Raw genomic sequence first — 20141 nt, forward strand, 5'->3', positions numbered from 1 at the left:
AACTATACTTCTATATTAGCATAAGCTGTTCTACGATGGGTTTCTACCAAGAAAATGAAAAGGGCCCTGGCTAATCTTTTTCTAGATTCCAGCACCATCTTCACAGTTACTAGATTGTTACCTTGGATAAACAAGTCACTGCCTCATCTGTAAAATGGGAATCATAATATCCACATCAGAGGATTGTTACAAACAGTAAGTTAGATAACACACATAACAGAATGGGAGACAATATCTGCAAATCATATATCTGATAAGGGCCTAGTATCTAAAATATATAAACTCACAATTCAACAATAAAAAGACAACTAATTTTTTAAATGGGCAAAGGACATAAATAAAAGATATACAAATGGATAAGCACATGAAAAGAGGCTCAATATCATTAGTCATTAGAGAAATGCAAATCAAAACCACAATGAAACACCACTTCACACCCAGCAGGACGGCCGTAACTAAAAACATGGAAAGTGACAAGTGTTGGAGAGGATGTGGGGAAACTGGAACCCTCAAGCCTTGCTGGCGGGACTGTAAAGTGGCGCAGCAGTTTTGAAAATCTGGCAGTTCCTCAAAAGGTTAAACACAGAGTTACCATGTGACCCAGCAGTTCCACTCCTGCGCATAGACCAAAGAGAAATGAAAACACACATCCCCATAAAAACTTGTACATGAGTGTTCATAAGCAGCATTATTTGTAATAGCCAACCAGTGGAAACAGCCCAAATGTCCATCAACACACAAAATATGGTCCATCCATATAATGGAGTATTATTCAGCCACAAAAAAGGGAATAAAGTACGGATACATACTACAGCATGGGTGAAACCTGAAAACACATTATGCTAAGTGAAAGACACCAAGGTCACAAATTATATGAAGTCATTTATAGGAAACGTCCAGAAGAGGCAAATCCACAGAGACAGGGTCTGGGGGAAGGGAGGAAGGAGGAGTGACTGCCAATGGATACGGGGTTTCTCTGGGGAGTGACGACAGTGTTTTGGAATTAGACGTGGTGATGGTTATACAGTTTTGTGAATACACTAAAAACCACTGAACTGTACACCTTAAAAGGGTGAATTTTATGTTATGTAAATTATACCTCAATTTAAAAAATAATCACTATGGTAATACCGGTTTAAGGCACAACTTATCCATTAATAATAACGACTATAATGGCTACCATTTAGTACCTACTGTGTACAAGGAAATTTACATACATAATTTTGTTTATACCTCATGACAACTCTACAAAGTAGCGATTACTCTCCTCCTGTTTAATGGGTAGGAAATTGAGGCTCAGAGAAGTGGTCCTGCAACTTGTAATTGGAGGAGTGAAGCGACACACACACAAGTCTGTCTGATTTCAGAGTTAAAGCCCTTTCTGCTACACTACAGTGTCTGTGTAGATAGTACCTTGCTAGGTGTGGCAGGGGCTACGGGATGTGGCGGGGCTACGGGATGTGGCAGGGACTGCTAGTTATGTCTCTCCACCCACTCTCGTCATTTGACTTAGGGCAGTAACGTGTTTCGCTAGAAGACCCGTCTCCCAGCCTCCGCCCCAGCTGGCACTGCTGTGCGCCTAAGGCTAGCCTGTGAGACGTAAGCTGAGGTGCTATGTAGGACTTTTGGGAAAGTGCTTTTAAGAGTTAATTCAGCAAGAGGAAGACCCCTGTCATCCTTCCCTTCTTCTTCCATCCTGCTGCTGGTAATGTGGATGTGACGGCCGACGCTCCAGCAGCCATTATGGATCATCAGGTAATATGATAAAAATGGCAAAACCAGAGAGAGAAACAGCTTGGGGCCTTGATAACCATGGAGGCACCATCTAATTTTGAACTATCTCCAGCATTTTTTGGTCTGAGAAAAAAAAGAAAAAAGCCCCAATTGCTAATGTTATTTGGACTTTTGTTGATATGCAGTGGAAATCCAATCCTTACTTATACTGGGCCTATGAACATGCTCAACCAACTAAGATAGAGCCCCAAACAGCTAAACTCAGAAGTGGCCAAATTAGAAGAATTCTATCAGAGTCATCTTCCCCAACTTGTCCTCTATGTTTTAGATTCAATGTTCACAGGCTTAGATAGTCTATTGAATTAATCCGAGGATAGTCACCAAGGCTTATTTTCTGAAGTTATCACTGAAAAGGCTGGTCTCAATTTACCAAGTACGGACAATACATATTAGAAGCACTTAAATGTCACCTCAGGAATTGATTCAGAAATACAGCCACTGAGGAGCAAACAGTTTCCCAAAGTGGGTTTCTGAAGAAGCAATTTTATTTATACAACCTTTGCACAATTTGGTTAAGAGAGAAGAGACGGGGCAGATTCCAAACAGGAAGATGATAAAGCTCGAAGAATGCTGTGCTTTAACATCAGTGTCCTGCCAGTCCATCAAGGGCAATCATTTAAAATCCCAGAATTATTTTCTCTGCCACAAAGACCAATGGTAGTGGCCTTCCCACAACTGAAACAGAATAACAGTTTTGTTGTTTATTAATTTACATGAGAGAGATGTGATATTTATTAGTCAACCTAACAGCAGGTTGGTACAATACTGCGAGGTCAAGAATAGGTTTTCCGCCCAGCCAGTGTGGCTCAGTGGTTGAGCATCAACTAGGATCCGGGAGATCGAGGTTCAATTGACAGTCAGGGCACATGCTCAGGTTTCGGGCTCGATCCCCAGCATGCGGCGTGCAGGAGGCAGTTGATCAATGACTCTCATCATTGATGCTTCTATCTCTCTCTCCCTCTCTCCCTTACTCTCTCTGAAATCACTTAAATTTTTTTTAAAAAAGGGAGGTTTCTTTTATTATGGTTCTTTCTATTTAGGGTTAAGAATTCAAGCCACAATGACAAAAGTGAGGACAAACATTTGGGGGAAGAAAATATTTTTTCACACTGTTTTATTTTGTAGCTCAATGTAGCTGATTTTGTATACACTGTGGATGGCCAGAGCTGGAACCCCAAATAGTCTCTATGAGGGTGAAAAATTCCACTGTTATTTTGTATAATAGGCAGCATTCTGTGTATGTTTACAAGTGAGTGAGAAGAGAAAAAATTCAGATTAAAACATCTTGCAGTCCTTTCTTGAGACCTTGGGTGGAATTTTTACTCTTTTACACACACACACACCCTGTCTCATCTCTTCTAGGACACAAGAACCAGGAATTAAAGAACCACGCAAATCCTCAAGGAGCCAGATTCATTTCTACAAAGCCCAGGCACCAAAATGCATGCATTTTAATCACAGGAGCACCCCCTCAGTTCTCACTTTACACTCAGCTCTAACAAGTTTGGCGAGCTGGTGAGCTGGTGTTTAGGCCTTCAGCAAACTGAACGGAGCAGTCATACTGGGAATTACCAAGAAGGGAAAAATACCAACAAAAACCTGTAGAAATTTGCCAACACCCCCTAACACACACAAAAATGAAATTCTGAACACATGTGGCTGCTAATGAGGGTAGACCATTCTGCTCAGCTGATGCCAGCCTCAGGAAGAAGTGAGGCTCAAAGTGACGAAGACCCACGATGCTATATTCTAAGCACCTTGCTAGGTGCAGGTCTCTTAGAGGAGTTTTCAATCAGACCTAAAATAAAAACTATTTGGTGCTCAAAGGCTTTCCAGAAAATGCCAACATCTCAAGGAAAGAAGCAACGGACAAGCTGAGCACAGATCAGGAGTCAAAAGGTCTGGAATCAAATCCTGACACTACCATTTACAAGCCTTGTGACACTGAGCACGAATCTCAACTTTCTTCCTGTCTGCAATGGGGCTAGTGGCAGCAACTTCTGAGGTGGTTGTGAATAATAAATAAGCCAACATATGTGAGAATACAGCGTCTGTCTCCCATAAATGTTCACTCAATCCAAAGAAATGAAATTTTTGCTGTGTGAGTCTTCATCACTTTCCATGAAACTACTGTTATAATTATTATTTGCTTTGATGATGTCAATTCAAATGAAAGAATAATACGAGCCAGCAAGTTCACTCCAAGGTATACACCCAACGGAAATGCACACATATGTTCACCAAAAGACATACAATAATGCTCATAGAAGTCCTGCATACCTAATAATCTGTGTATAAAAAGTGCAGGACGAAATCTGTAGTTTCAAAGTAACAATTCTGTAAGATCCTGAGGTGTGCACAGCTACACTCCCACCCCTAGTATTTATATTCCAGCCCACCTATGGGCCTGAATTTTATGCATATGTCTTTCCATTGATTTGTATATTTTATAATACAATTTCTTTATAGTATTTTATAATACTATTTCTTGAGGAATATAGTGGAGTATAAAGATATATATACATGCATACACACACACACAAAAGATTTGGCCTAGGCTGTCTTTTACATTCAATGATTCTAAAAAGGGGCCACCTCTTCTAGCCAGAAAATGGTCCCACATTCTGGAATCTGATGGTAACTCTATCCCCTGAGCTTTCAGACCTTTGCCAAGGTTGACTCCAACACACATATATTCATAACAAAGGCAGACTAATATCAACCAATCCTAAGTAGGGAGAAGCTGAACAGATTAAAGTGGGAAGAAAATTTATACGTTTAGCTCTTAGAACGTAACAGGCAAGGGGCTTGGTGTTTTAAAATATTTCTCATTTCATCCTCAACACACCCTGTAAAGAGAGCATAACCATGGAGGTTAAGAAACCTGCCCACCACCAGGTAGCTACAAAGCGTTTACATCTACACCTGAATCCAGTTTTTTTGACTCCAAGTTCAGGTCTCCTTCAGGTTTACACTGACCCAGGGATGAATTCCACCAGGACAGTGGTTTATGTTCCAGTGGTTAAGCACCAGAGTTTCTCTCTAGCTGGGCATCCTTTAGTGATTTCGGTCTGGAGGCACAGAGAGGGCCTGCTGACCACACAGCGCAGACACGTGGCCACAAGGCTGGGTTGGGTGCTCCGCCCTGGGGACCGGCACCTCCCTTGGGTCATCCTTTCCTTATCTCAGGAATTCAGGCAGAAACTGAGACGAGGCCCAGTTATCTCAGTAATTGTGGCTGCGTGCAGCCAGTGTGAGATCAGACTGGCATTTGTTTGCTTCTTAAATTTAAAAAAAAAATCTATTTTCCCTTTCACATCCAAGTTCAAATGGGGCAAGAGGTGGGAAAAGGTTCTTGAGAGCCACTGAAAAGAATCAGAAATCTCAGGGCTGGAAGGACCATGCCACCTCTTAGAGATAACATAAACAGACACACACATGCACTCAGAAATAACATGGGCGCACACACAGACACACACTCAGAATCCTAAGTCCACACATGATCGGCGAGCAGACGCTGTGGAAGGAGCCTGCCTACTAAAGCTCAGCCACTCATCGTTTCTTCATCGGCACACACGCCGAGCACCCAGCAGCAGAGCAAGGCCGAGCTGGGCCCTCAAGGAGCCCACACACACTCAGAGATTGTGCAGGTGGCCCGCCAAACCCACTGGCTACCCTCACTGTCCTGCTCGGGACCCCAGGGTCCTGATCTGCTCTGACACGTTAGAGGGCTCCTTGTTGGGTTTGGCTAACGGGGCGTCGGGAAGGCGGCTGGAGGTATAAGAACATGCAGGGAGGGGGCGCCCCCCTCGCTCCCCTGCCCGCTCAGCTGTGGTCGGAGGGCCCTGGCTCACAGCCTCCCTGGCTCCCAGGCCTCCCTCACCCCTTCAGACCTTCGAGAAGCCTGAAGTGCCCCCCACCCCATGCGGTTTTCCTACCCCTCGCCCACACAGCTCGAATGAGTCCTTCACTAAACTCTGCACAAATTATCCTATTTTCAGTGTGCCGTCTGCTTCCTGCTGGGACCCAGACTGATCTGGGAGGCAGAGGAAACAGAGAATTGCAGGATAATGCAATAAAAGACAATGTTGTTTCCCAACCAAGTACGAGAGCTCACGGGTCTGACTGCTGGGGTTGTGCATCCTGGTACACCACTTACTCTCTCTGAGCCTCTTCAATCCTCAGTTTCCCCCTCTGAAAAGTGGGTTAATACTGGCACCTATTTCATAGGGCAGCATGAGGATTAAGTGAGATAATACATGTATTGGTTAGCTCAGCATCTGGCATTTCATCAATTCTGATAGAGAGTAGAGTGATTCCCAGAGTTAATGTGCAGTCCCTTCGACATAGTAAGTTCCCAACATGTCTGTTGAATGACTGAAGTGCTAGGAGAAATAAGTACAGGGGACATGGAGAAGCGACAGGGCAATGGTAAAAAGAGAATCTGGAAGGACTGCCTGGAGGAGGTGATGCTGAGCTGCCTCCTAGAGGAGTGAGCAAGTTAGATGGCTGGCAAAGGGAGTTCCAGGCAATGGGAACAGCAAGAACAAGTGGGTGGAGGTCTGACAGGTGCATCAGATGTGGGGCCCTGGAAATAGCTCAGCGCAACGAGAGTGGAGGACACATGCTGGGAGGGACAGGAGCCAAGGGCAGAGAAAAAGGCAGGGGCTGCCAGGGAAGGCGTTGGATGTCATGCCAACGAGTCGGTCTTTGCCGTAAAAGCAAACAGAGCTTCTAGGCTGGCAGTGGTCATGAGCAGATTCGATGCTAAGAAGGTTCAGTCTGGCTGCAATGTTGGCCTGACCAACACGAGCACACAGTAGGTGCTTTGCATGCTTGTTGAAGAATAGACGCACACCAGCAGTTCTATACAGAGAGATTTACCAACTCTCACCCTCACTCCTTCCAATACACACGCCAACATATAACATGCCGCGGTCCAGGCAGCTCGCCAGTCACAGGTCTTCCCACATGTTCCTCATCTGATCACATTAATATTATGCCCCACTGTGGAATAATAAAAAATATATTTGGTCTTTCTCCCTGATTCCTGGCACAGAGCTCCTAACACCCTTGGAATCAGCAGAACACAGGAGGGTCTTTTGAATGCTAATGAGATGACTCCCAGGTTGGGGGCTAAACAGCTTCATGATGGTGACCAGAGAGAGCCCCAGGGAGGGAAGAGAGGCTGGAGTTCAGTCACCAATGGCCAATGATTTAATCAATTGTGCCTGTGTAGTGAAACCTCCATAAAATCCCTAAACTAAGGGATGGAGAGCTTCCGGGTTGGTGACCATAGCAACGTGCTGGGGGGCAGGGACCAGAGAGGGCGTGGAAACTGAGCACCCCCTCACCCAATACCTTGCCCTATACTTGTTCTCTATTTGGTCGCTCCTGAGTTGTATCCTTTATAATAAATTGGTAATGGTAAGTAAAGTGCTTACCTGAGTTCAGTGAGTCACTTTGACAAATTATTGAGGGCGTTGTGCAAACCTCCAAATGTATAGCCTGCTGAGCAGAAGTACCCCTGAGACTTGTGACTGGCATGTGAGGCTGGGCGGTCCAGTGGAACTGAGCCCCTAACCTGTGGGGTCTGTGCTAACTCCGGGCAGTTAGTGTCAGAACTGAATTGATTATCGGATACCCAGCTGGTCTCTGGAGAGTTGGAAAGTTGCCTGGGGTCAGAGGTGGTGTTAGAAAAAAAAGACACTGCCCTCACACACACTCAATGTCATGGCACGTGCTGGACATTCCCTCCCTCCTTCCAGCTGTGAGACACTCCCAGGACCCACTGGCAGAATCGCCCAGAAGGACTGAACTCATCTGGGCAGCTCCGTCCTCACTGACTCAGCTGCTGACTCAACTCTGGGTGTTGCCCTGGGTGTGGCAGCTGGAAGCAGGTGGACCAGCCAGACACTATGCCCCATGCCTGGCACAGTGGCCTAGCTCTTTGTCCTCTGGCTCACAGTCCAAAGGCTGGAGACTGGTCAGGGTAGCCCATTCCCCTGCCACTCACCCCCACACCTGTTCCAGTGATATGCTGGACAGGCGATCCCCTCTTTCTCCTAATAAGCACCTATGCATCTCAGGCTGGGTCCCCAGAAGCAGAGCCTGAGACAAAGATTTAAGGGAATGATGCCCAGTAGATGGATGGGGAACAGCTGTAAATTTTCAGTCACCACATAAAAAAAAAATTAAAAAGAAACAGGTGAAATTTGTTTTAATAATAAGTGTCAATTAACCTAATATATCTAAAATATTACCATTTCAACAGAAAAATTATGAGTATCATAGCTGAAATCCTTTTTCCCCAAAGTCTTTGCAACTGGTCTGCTTTATACTTACAGGGCATCTCAATTCAGACCAGCCACATTTCAGTCTTTAGTAGTCCCAGCTGGCTGGTGGCGACCATATCGGAAGCACGGTGTTTGGCACCAATGCGGAGATCAAGGCAGACAAGGATTACAACGATGGCTTCCCCAGGACTTGGAATAAAATCTAAGGCAACTTTCCAACTCTCTGGGCAGCAGCTGGATGTACAACAATCGACTCACTCCTGATTCCAGGTCCTACAGGGTCTCAAGGCCTTACCTGGCCAGGCCCCTGTCCTCACTTTCCAAACCTTCCTCCTCTCTTCCCACACCACAGCCTTGCTTCCTGTCATTCCTGGGACACATCACATTGCACCTGTTCTCACCTGGAATGTCCTGCACCCAGGTGACTTCATGTTTCCTCCCTGTCCTCCTTCATATCACACTCCCCAGGCCCCCTCCTCCCACCCGCTCCCGATCCCTTGCTCTCTCTTTGCCTCTATTTATTTCTGTTTTGGGTGTGTGTGTTTTTAATTGAATTTTTAATTTTCAATTACAGTTGACATTCAATATTATTTTATATTAGTTTCATGTGTACAGCATAGTGATTAGACATTTATATAATTTAAAAAGTGATCCCTCGATAAATCTAGTACCCACCTGCCACCATACATGATTACCATGTTATTGAATATATTCCCTATACTGTACTTTACATTCCTGTGACTGTTTTGTAACTACCAATCTGTACTTCGTCCTCCCTTCACCTTTTCCACCAAGCCACCCGGACCCCCAATCCGGCAATCTTTACCTTTGTTTATTTTAAGTTACGCACCATCATAAATGATCTTTTTTGTTACCATTATAGTAGTCCCCCCTTATCTGCTGTTTTGCTTTCCACAGTTTGTTACTTGTGGTCAACCATGGTCGGAAACTGTTAAACAGAAAATTCCAGAAACAAACAATGTATAAGTTTTAAGCTGTGCACCATTCTGAGAACCTCACTTCACCGTATCACGCAGGTTTTGCATCTCCCATCGTGAAAAAGGGGAATATAGTACAACGAGATATTTTTAGAGAGGCATCACATTCACATGACTTTCTTTACAGCATATTGTATAATTGTTCTATTTTATTATTAGTTATTGTTGTCCCTCTCTTACTGTGCCTGATTTATAAATTAAACTTCATCATAGGTATATACGTATCGGAAAAAACATAGTACATTTAGAGTTCAGTACTATCCACACTTTTAGGTACCCACTGGGCATTCTGGAACGTATCCCCCTTAGATAACGGGAGACTACTGTATTGATTTTACTGTCTTTTCCAATACCCACTGAATCCCCAGCTCTTAGAGAAATGCCTGGCAAAAGAGAGGGTGCTTTATAAATATTCGTTAAATAGATGAATGAACAAATAACTGCTTGGATAGAGAAGAAACAGAGCAGAGAGGAAGAATTGAACTAATTCTGACATAGGCACTGTGATTTCTTCTCTTTTGTATTCCCAGCCCAGGGGGTCATCAATTCTTTCAACAGTAATATATATAGATGCTGGTTTCAAAATAAAAAAGCAATTTTCAATAGGGGAAGGGGCTAGGGGCGGGCAGTGGTGGCTACTTTAGCCAGGAAGAGCTGGGTCTTGGGGGATAAATGGGAGTGCGCAGGGTGGGTAGGCATCCCTGGCAGAGGGAACAGCATATGCAAAGGCACAGAGGCACAGAAGAGCATACCATACGTGGCAGGCACATTGTCACCCTGTCTTAAGTATCGCCCCTCACAAAACAAGGGTTTGCAAAGCTCTTTATTCAATGTTCCCCTGGAAATAGCACGCCACCCTTGTCCAATCTGCCATGCTGGCTGCTTGGTTCTCAGACCTCTCCCCCAAGGGGCGCCCCAAGCTCCAGCCACCTGGAGCAGCACTTCCTGGTGGGTAGCACCTGCCTGCAGCCAGTGAACCTGAGACCCAGTCCATATTCCTGACTGCTTTTGGGAAAGAGAAACTTTTCTGGCAGTGGATGAGAGGCCAGGAGGCTGTGAGCCCCAGACCACTAGGGGCCAGCAAGGAGAGAAAGCCTGAGAACAAAGCCAGCTGAGAGAAGGGCAGGGCCAAGAGGACCTACTGTGCACCAGGCACTGTGCTGGGTGCTGTCATGAACTGGCTCGTTCAATCCTCACTGCAGGAGGAAACTGAGGCTCACAGGGGTTAGCTGTTTGCCCAAGGTCACATAGTAAGGAGGTGTCAGACGGTGAATTTCAACATTTACATATGTAGTACCGTAACAGATGACCCCAGTGGCATCCCTGGATCCAGGAGTGCCTGAAGCCAGCCCTAACCTTGGACTTTTCTTTCTGTTCCACTCCTTGCCACTGAAAGATGTCCAACTGACATAGAACAGTATCCTAAAGATGTGAAAAGACTTGCCCAAACTCCCCATCAGTCTGGGTACCACAGGGACACCGAGGTCTCCTGACTACCCTCCAGGACAGGCCACCTGCCCTTCTTACAGCTCCCAGTGTAGACGGCTCTTTGGGCAAAGGCCACGCTCATCTATACTCTCATTTGAGCCCCTGGGAAGGGAACCAGAATCTTCTAAGATTACATGTGCTAACAATAGGGTAGGTCAACTTCCCATACGCCCCTCCAGGACCCATCAGGGGTTTTAACACCAAATAACATAAAAGGTAATCCGAAAGCAATCAAAGACTCAAACCAGACGAGACACTCTGAGATGAAATGGATTGACCTCAAGTTACCAGCAGGGAAGGTCTTCCCTGATTAAAATGAAGACATGGACCACACTCTCCTCCACTCATAAGACAGACCTGCATGAAGGACGGGACAATTATAACCTTCAGATGCACTATCAAAGCTGTCGGCATCGCTGTGTAATTTATGACCTGGTCTGCAGACAAGCGTTCATTCTGGGCTATAATGGTCACCTTCCCTTTCCTGCTACCCAGAGAACCCCACCTCCTATCTGGTGAGTTGGATCGGAGTGGGGGACACAAGGGAATTCAGACAGCAGCCTTGGCCATGCCGGCCTCAGGCCTGAGCACAAAGCCTTGCCCGTGGTTGACGCACAACCACTTGCAGATCGTCTGGTGAAAACTCCATTTCCAAACTCCTCGGTCACCAGATTCCCACTGTTTGGGAACGTCTGGCAACCATAACTCACCCTGGAGAAGCAGCCAGAAGCAGACACCCGAGCCACGGTGTGTGGCTGGGGAGTCTAACAGTCAATTAGGCTGCTGCCGACGGAGAGGCGGCGCAGTGAGGAGCCTGCCGGAGCGCAGCCGCCAGTTACGCTAATGACCAGTCTGCAGCGGCTCCGGAGCCTGTGATCAGCCACGGCGCCATCCCCCTTCGCCATGGCCAGCAGGTCCTGGTTTGGGAAGCAGCGGCATTGTGGTGACGGCTATCGATTCTCGGGGAACCTGTGCAGTGGTTTTTGAGCAGCACATCCCACGTATCTGCAGAGAACCCCTTTCGGGAGCTTTGGGCACAACGGTAGCCCACACAGAGCGTTCCACATCTCATTCTTTTTCCACAGAGAAAACTGTTCTCTACTCAATTCCATAACATGCATTAGCTCATAGTTTTCATTTTAAACCAAAATCAAATCAACTTTAACACGGATTGGGTATCCCAGGCTGCCGTTTTCCTAAGATTATCTTTGTAAGCACTAATACTGTGGATGGCCCAGAAAGGAGAAATGTGAAAACAGAGACAAGGGAGTATGAAAAGGCCAAGGTCCCATCCCATTTTTTTTCTTTCTTCCTTCCTTTTTTTTAACTGAGGTAACACTGGTTGACATTATGTAAGTTTCAGATGTACAGCATTATAATTCGCTATCTGTATGCACTATAGTGTGCTCACCACCAGAAGCCTAGTTTCCATCCATCACCCTACATCTGACCCCCTTTACCCATTCTGTCCTCTCCCCATTCCCCGTCCCCTCTGGTAACCACCATTCTGTTGTCTGTATCCATGAGTTTGTTTTTTGTTTAAATTTGTTTCCACCCATTTTTCGGTCACTTGCATACACATATCAGGACCGCCTCGCTGGTAAAGGGATTCTTCTGCAAGTGAAAGGCCTAGATTTGGCAATTTATATTCATAATCAACTTAGCAGGGACCACTGATTTGATTTCAACAATGATATGTATTTACTGTACATCCACTATGTGCCAGGCTCTGGGGTCACACAATGGACAAGCAGTCATTACCATTGTCCATTGGGAGCTTGTGATCTGGTGGAGGGGGGATAGAAAGGCAAAAGTGAACACACTAATGACTCTAGATTGTCATGGGTGCTAGGAAGAAAGCACACAGGGAAATGGGGCGGCAGGGGGAGGTCTGAGGAAATAGCATTTAGGCTGAGACTCCAGGATAAAGGTTGTCACTCCTGTGAAGAGCAGGGTTTGGGGAATAGGAGGTGCAGGGAGAGGGACCCACAGGCAGAAAACACAAGGGAGAGTCTTGAGACCAGGAAGAGGCCAGCGGCTGAAGTCTTTGAGGGAATGGGGTGGCGCAGACAAGGGTGCAGGGCTAGATCATGCTGGCTTTGCAGGCCACAGTAAGGAATCTGGACTTCATTCAAAGTAGCGTGGGCAGGCACCACTGGTGGGTTTCAAGCAGAGGCACAGCATCTCATGAGGGTGTTAGGAGAAAAATCTATGTTGGGTATATTAAGTCTGAGGTGCCTGCTAGACTTCCAAATGGAGATATTTGAGTCTGGAACTGGTTTAGCTGAGGACAAGTTTAGTTGGAGATATAATTTGAAAAGTGTCAGCATACAGATGGCCTTCAACAACATCTGGAATTGGCTGGAGCGAGGGGGTTCCCTACTTTGAGACCAAGAAAGAGGGCAGAGTCTCAAGAAGAAATCCATTCGGGCTTGGAGCCATGGAATCCAAAAGAAAACAGGGTTTTTAGGAGAAAATAGTCAGCTGGGTCAAATGCCTCCTGGAAGCTGGGCTGATTATAGAATAATTCCAAAGCTTTGAGATTTGGGGGTTTAGTGGGGGAAGGCTTATCTTAAAAGGTTTTCCTTAGGGCCTGGGAAAGATATAATAATACATGAGTGAAAGTGGGAATTCTAGGCTCTAGGACTGAATTCCATTTCTGCTATTTACCAGCAATGTGGCCTCATATACTCTCTAAATCTCCATGAGCTTGTCTTTACCATGGAAATAACAACAGTACCTGACTTCTAGCCTCCAGAATCAGGAGATAATACATTTCTATTAAGGCACTGAGTCTGTGGTACTCTGTTCCCGCGGCCTTAGGAGACAAGTACAATATTGTCTAATCTTTCACCTCCATCAAGACAGAAGCTATGGCCCTACCCAGTTTGGCTCAGTGGTTAGAGTGTCGGCCTGCGGACTGAAGGGTCCCAGGTTCGATTCCAGCCCAGGGCATGTACCTAGGTTGCAGGTTCAATTCCCAGCCCTGACCAGGGCACGTGCAGGAGGCAACCAATTGATGTGTCTCTTTCATATCGATGTTTCTAGCTTTCTCTCTCTCTCTCTCCTTTCCACTCTATCTGAAAAGCAATAAAAAAAATATCCTGGCATGAGGATTAAAAAAAAAAAGACAGAAACTATGTTTTGTTCAACTTGGCATCCCAGCAGCTGGCACCATCCCTGACATTGCAGGTGCCCCAGAAGTGTTTGTTGAGTGAGCAAGTGAAAACAATAAAGGATTGCCTCAGCAGGAGGAGGAACTGTCTTTGATCTCTACTAAGAGACTGGAGCAAATTAGGTGCTCAATACACATTTGTAGAATAAACATTTTTTAAATGAGTGAAGCTCAGGAAGGCTTTGTAATGAGTCTTATGCATCTATTTTCCTGGAATTCAGGGTAGGGTGTCGCACACAGGAGCTGCTTCATAAATTTTGAAGACTGGAAGGAAAAAATAAAGGGAGGGAGGGAGGCAGGAAACAAGACCAGGATCACACTTTCCTAATTCTCAGTCAAGGCAGAAATATCCCTCCCCTACATATCTAACTGAGCAATGGTCGATGTCCTGGAATTTCCAATTGAATTTTAAACAGCCTCAATTATATCAAGGGGTTTTCACAGTAGAACTTGAATATTAGTGTTTTTTCTTAAAACACATTTCTTTTCCTTTTACATCCTGAAATCACAGCTTTCCAACCACCACCCCCAACTCCGCAAACAATGTCAGAAATGCAGTTCAGAGCTAAGAGGTCAGCGCTTCTGCATTCAGCTCAAGGGACACATTTCCCGTCCATGTGCTGCGTTCATTCCTGACCCGTCTTGCGGCCAAAAAGGGACATCAGCTGTGTTCAGGGAAATTGAATTTGGGCTGACAGCTGGCGGCATGACAATGACAGGGCGCCTGCCTTGACCTTTGGAAAAGCAAAGGCAGGGGGAGCAGTCACAGAGGTTGCTCCGGGGCTTGGTGTAACCTCTAAAGTTTAGGTCAGTCCGTTTCTACCTACAGAGAAAAACCCTGAAAATAAGGCCAACTGAATTCTACTGCTGGCTCAGGATTCAATTCAGCTTCCATTTGCTGTCTCTCCTTTCCCCTGGCATTTGGGATGAATAAAGTTAAGATCTTAAGTTTCCCCAGGGATGACAACTGCATTGTTGTGGGGTGTGATTTTATTCATTCATTCATTCACCCACTTATTTTAATAACCAAACAAAGCAAAAGGTCCCTGGACTTATGCCTTGACGATGGAGCAAGTCTCTGCTCCTGTGGATTCCCCTTCTCACTGCTGAGCTCCAAACTCCAACACCTGTCTGCTCCACGGTCAACATCTGTCAGTGGCAAACAACTGTCTGTCTGTGCTGGTTAATAAGAACACAGGGAACTGCTTTATATTTTTAATGTAGCCTTCCTTCGATCCATAATCTTATCAACTGGTGTTGCAACTCCTCCCCATCAAAGGAGCCGGTGGAGATGCAAATCCAAGTTATTTGCATGGTTGGATTTAGGTGCCCCAGGGCATCCCACCTGAGCCTGGCCCAGTGGTGGTCAACCTGTATGATATATTAACATCTTTCCTTTCCCTCCAGACAGAAAGCCCCATGAGGAAAGGGCCTTGTCTGCTGCTTGCATCTTTGTATCCCAAGCACCACAGCCCAGTTCCTGGCACATAAGCAATAAGCGATTGACCTATGTCACTGACCTATGTTTGTAGGAATGAGCCAACAAAGAAATAAGTAAAAAGAAATAAAAGTGTTGGGTCATATGTCATAGTTAAGAGAGTGTGGGTTTTGCTGTATTTATATTATAATTCAATTTAATATAAATACACATATAAATACAGCAGGTCCTTGGTTAACGTCATTTCGTATAACATCAATGAGATGCTGTTGGGTCCTTGGTTAACATCATTTCATATAACATCAATGAGATGCTGTTGGAACTTAACTCTTCTTTCTATCAATGAGCCTATGGTAAAATTGTTTTGTTAGATGTTGTTTTGTTTAAAGTCACAGAACCTAAAGATGATGTTAAATGAGGACTTACTGTACATAAAATTGTCTATGTCATAAGTATCCCATTCAAGGAATTTTTATACCGTGAAACCAGCACCGAGACCAGGAAACAGAACATCAGCAGGAACTCTGGAACCCATCCCATGCCCCCTGCTGGGCACTATCGCCTACCTGCCCCAGAGTAAAGCCTGGGTCTCTCACACATTGCTGTAGCGCCCTGTACCACCTGTGTTTGAACTTTTAGGTAAGAGAAATATCCTTCTATCTTCTTTAAGCCTAAGTTCTTTTAGACTTTACATCATTCATAGCAAAACCTCATCGTGAATTATGCACCAAGTTGTTGCAATTATAATTCACATCACCAAACAAAGACACCTGCAAAACCAATGTCACCTCTGTGTTAGACTCTTGATTTAAAAAACAAAACCAAATAAAACGACTTCAGGTAGCTCTGTAATCGTCAAACTCTGAAAATAAGCAGGCAAAGTCCCATTCATCCTGGAAGTGGTCACAGTCCCCCATCACCTGGTGTCTGGGTCACATCCCAGCCTCTCAGGATGGCCTCCCTCCCTCCAGCCACTCACCTCTCCCACCCATTCTGGGCATTTCTGCTTGTCTAATAATTATCCTTAAAAATTGCTTTCATCCTAAAATTGGGAATAATTACAATACTCTGTGTGCCTACTTTATAGAAAACAACTATACTGTATACCTTTTTACTTTCAATCTGCACAAAAAAACCTGAAAAATAAATGTCACCTCCTCTCATAGATAAGAAAACAGAAAATACAGAGAAGGTTAGTGATTTGCCTAAGGCCGGGGAAAATTGGTAGTAGAGCCAGGGTTCAACCACCCCATCCACACCCATACTCTCCACCACCCCACTGACTTCTGGGGAAGGCCAGCCACAGCAGGTCAACCCTGTGTCGGGCACTCTGGTGACTTTAAGATCTCGGACTCAGTGCGTTTCCTCTGCTAATGTTCATGGTTCTTCCTGTCCAGTGTAATTTTTTATCATCCTCTAACACAAACCTCTACCCACGGAGGTCAGACCTGTTAGACTCCACCATGTGTCCCTATACAGGGACTCAGTATTCCCAGATGAAAAATGGGGCAATTCATACTTTTATCAAGAGGCAACATGGCATAGAGGAAAAAGGCAGGAAACCTGGAATCAGGAAAAATTGACTTCAGATCCATCTGGGCAAAGTTCTTTCTCTGTGAAATGGAGTAATTCATACCTGGTGGAATTATTGGGTGGGTTGAAGGAATGAGTATTTCTGAAAAGCCACTCGGCTAGAATAGTGCCTGTTATTGTTAGCGGGGTCCTTGTTGCTATTTCTGACTTCATTCTGGTACCACCGCCTCCCACCTTTCCTTCTGCGCAAAGGAGACAGGTCAGATGATGGGGACACTTGGAAAAGCCCACAGGTCTACAAGTACCCCCTAGCAATCTGTTAGCCACGAGTACTCACACCCATGGTGTCTCTGTCACACTCAAGGGCTTGAGTTTGGTCAAGTTGTGTACTTCAACACCCCCAAAGAATCCTTCCACATTCCCTGGGTGGGGCTCTCTGGACAGGATGGGCTAAGACCACTCACCGATTCCATAGTGTATCTCTCGAAAAACTGGAGAGCCTGCAGGCTGAAGATCTCATGTCTCAGGTGTCACACCAGAAAATGACCTGCATGGGGGGCAGGAAGAAAGTGACAAAAATCATACAGGGGACTGGGCAGAAGATAATGTCTCAGGAATGTTCTTACAGCACAGGGTGGCCGTCCAGGCATGTGAAGGGACACAGCCAGGAAGCCACCATTGCAGCAATCCATGGGGCCGACAGTGCCATCGCTGAACACATGCAAGGGCTCAGGAATCACCTTGCATTCTATTTCTAGCTCTACAGTGCAGAGCAATTTACAAGTCATTAACTTCCCTAGACCTAGGCTCCCAAACAAGAAATTAAAGTGTGCTGACAGGTGCGACAGACAGACAGACACCGGCAGGTGTGTGCCCACAGGAAAGCAGAGGTGTTCCCCCAGCAAAGGGAACCAACCCCAGAAAAGAGGCAGGTAGCGATGAAGATGCATATTTCAGCCCCTCTGAACTCGAGAGAGGATTTTAATTAATTCGTGCATATCGAAGCTTAATTAATCGCTGAGTGTGCAGAGCGCAGGAAGTCTGGGATAAAAGGTGTTACATAAGGGAACAGCTTCAATATTTGCGTAATGGATGGGAAGTCGAGGTAGGGCTGTGAAAACAAGATGAGCTAAGGGACCTGTGTGGTCCTTCTCCAGTGATCCTCAGCTCAGAGCCGCATTTCCATCTGGGGCCAGAAACTGAGGAACACTCTCGACCCACCATCTCCATCACCCCTGTAATCAATCTGTCCCCAAGCCCTGTCTCCCTTATTCCCTAAGTGTCTCTCAACCCACCTCCCTCCCTCTGCTGACAGCCTGGACCAAGCCTCCATCATTTGCACCTGGGCCACTCCAACTGCCTCCTACCTGGTCCCCCCTTGTCACCATTTCTTCTGAAATCTGGTCCCCCCCACACACACACACTGAAGCTAGAATAATCTTTTTTCTTTTGTATGCTCTATTATGGAGGATTTTGAAAAATACAAAAATAAAGAAGAGTACCAAGACCCCCATGTACCCACCACCCAGCCCCAATCACCATCAATTCATAATCCATCAACCTCATCCACACCCTAATCCTTCCCCTCCCGACATTATTCTATCAGACATCTTATTATTTGAGTCATAAATAGTATCGGATGTATTGCTAAGATAAGGTCTTTTATAAAAATATAATTGTAATATCATTGTCATACCTAAAAAGATAATTCCTCAATTTATCAAATACTCAATGTTCAAATTTCTAAGTCTTATAAATGTTTTTGAAAATTTAACAATTGTTTTTAAAAATACAGATCCAAATAAGATTCACACCTTATAACTGGATGATATGCATAATGAAAAATTTAAAACACAAATTTGATTATGTCATTCCTCACCTCTCCACCCTCATCTTAACATTTTCCAGTGGCTTCTTAGAGCTTTAGGATAAAAACCCAAACCATTTAATATGCTCTGGTTCTTGTCCACTTCTCCGGCTTCTTGTCCACCTGGGCTCAGTGCTACTGACATATGACTTTCTTTCAGATTCTGGAAGCTGCCCTGGTCCTTCTGCCCCAGGTCCTTTGCACATGCTGTTCCCTTTGCCTGGGAGGCTCCCTCACTCACCCTCTTTGCCTAGTTAACTCCTGTGCTTCCTTAAGTTTTATTTCAATCACATAGTACCCTCCACAATATTAATAAATATTTGTCCAATAAATGATTGAACCACTTCCTTCAAACTTAGATACCAATGGCAACTGACTAAATCTTCGTGAAGTTTGAATCACACATCTAAATTAGATGGGAAATCAACAGTCTTATCCCCAAAGTTCACATAGAAATGTGATGGACTCTGGATAGCCAGACGATCCTGAAAAGAAATGATGATGTCGGAGGACTCACATTTCCCAATTCCCAAACCCACTGCAAAACTACAGTGATCAAGACAGTGTGGTACTGGCATAAGAATAAACATACGCTCCCCCTCAGAATCATGGGCCATGATCTTCCTGTAACATTCACCTCCTGGCCGCAACTTTACTCAGCGCACGTCTATGAGAAGCAAGGCCCTGTCACTTGCATAATCGATGTCTCTCCCAGCTCACTACTCAACTTGCTTTCCTCGCTTCACCCACGTGTACAAGCTGCGACATATAGACAGGCTGGATCACTGCTCCCACTTCTTCAACCCCAGCCCAAAGTTAAACACACACCCCTGCCCTTTCTCATGGGCTTTGCAGCACTTCCCACTACAGTGGGTGGCGGTTATTTCCCTGTCCCCTGGATTCTGGACTGGACCCTGACTTGTCTAGCCAATGTAATGTGTATGGGTCCCACGTCCCTCCCATTGCACTCCTACGATGGGCCACGACAGGAGTATGTACCCCTAGCCCCTGTCAGCTGCTGCCTTTCACTCTGGACCCCAGACTGATGAATGACATGGGGACAGATCTAAATCCAGCCTGAGGTCCAGCCTGAGCCAGCCCAGACCAATTTAGATGAGCCAAACCACAACTGACCCACAGACGCACGAGCATGAAAATAAATACGCACTCGAGCAAGCCATTGCAATCCTGAGGTGCTTGTTACTTGGCAGAAATGGACTAATACACATGGGAACACTAATCGATGGACACCAATGAGCATCAACATGGGCTGGAAAAAATGAAAGCCCTGCACACAGCACAGTGTGCTGCCCTCACGACAATACTGCAAGGCAGGCTCTGGGACAGCTTTACAGATGAGAAAATCCAGGCTCGGAGGCAACGCTGTAATGGGTCCAAGAAAGCTGTGGCAGAAGTGGGACTCCAACCCTGGTCACCTAACTCAGGGAGTCCCAACCAGGCCTTCCCTCTATGAAAGGGTTTTGCAGATACTCAGGGACAGCTGTCCCATGAGTCCCTGGTCCACCAACCCACACCGACCCTTGTTCCACTT

The 20141-nt window shown here is 45.5% G+C and overlaps 1 protein-coding gene across 4 annotated transcripts in view; it reads right to left on the minus strand.

Moving 5' to 3' along the window:
• The window catches only part of ASAP1 (ArfGAP with SH3 domain, ankyrin repeat and PH domain 1), a 281291-nt gene that overhangs the window by 226776 nt on the left and 34374 nt on the right, over positions 1 to 20141 (minus strand). For 3 of the 4 annotated variants that reach the window (XM_087825491.1, XM_087825490.1, XM_087825493.1), the window contains exon 2: positions 17187 to 17269. In XM_087825491.1, the coding sequence (XP_087681617.1) occupies positions 17187 to 17242 (56 nt within the window). In that variant the 5' untranslated portion in view covers positions 17243 to 17269. Of the gene's footprint in view, positions 1 to 17186; positions 17270 to 20141 lie in introns of those variants that run through there. The other variant, XM_087825492.1, reaches the window with a different exon arrangement.

The sequence above is a fragment of the Miniopterus natalensis genome, chromosome 16, assembly GCF_054644295.1.
Source record: "Miniopterus natalensis isolate mMinNat1 chromosome 16, mMinNat1.hap1, whole genome shotgun sequence".
In the NCBI taxonomy this organism is placed as follows: Eukaryota; Metazoa; Chordata; class Mammalia; order Chiroptera; family Miniopteridae; genus Miniopterus; species Miniopterus natalensis.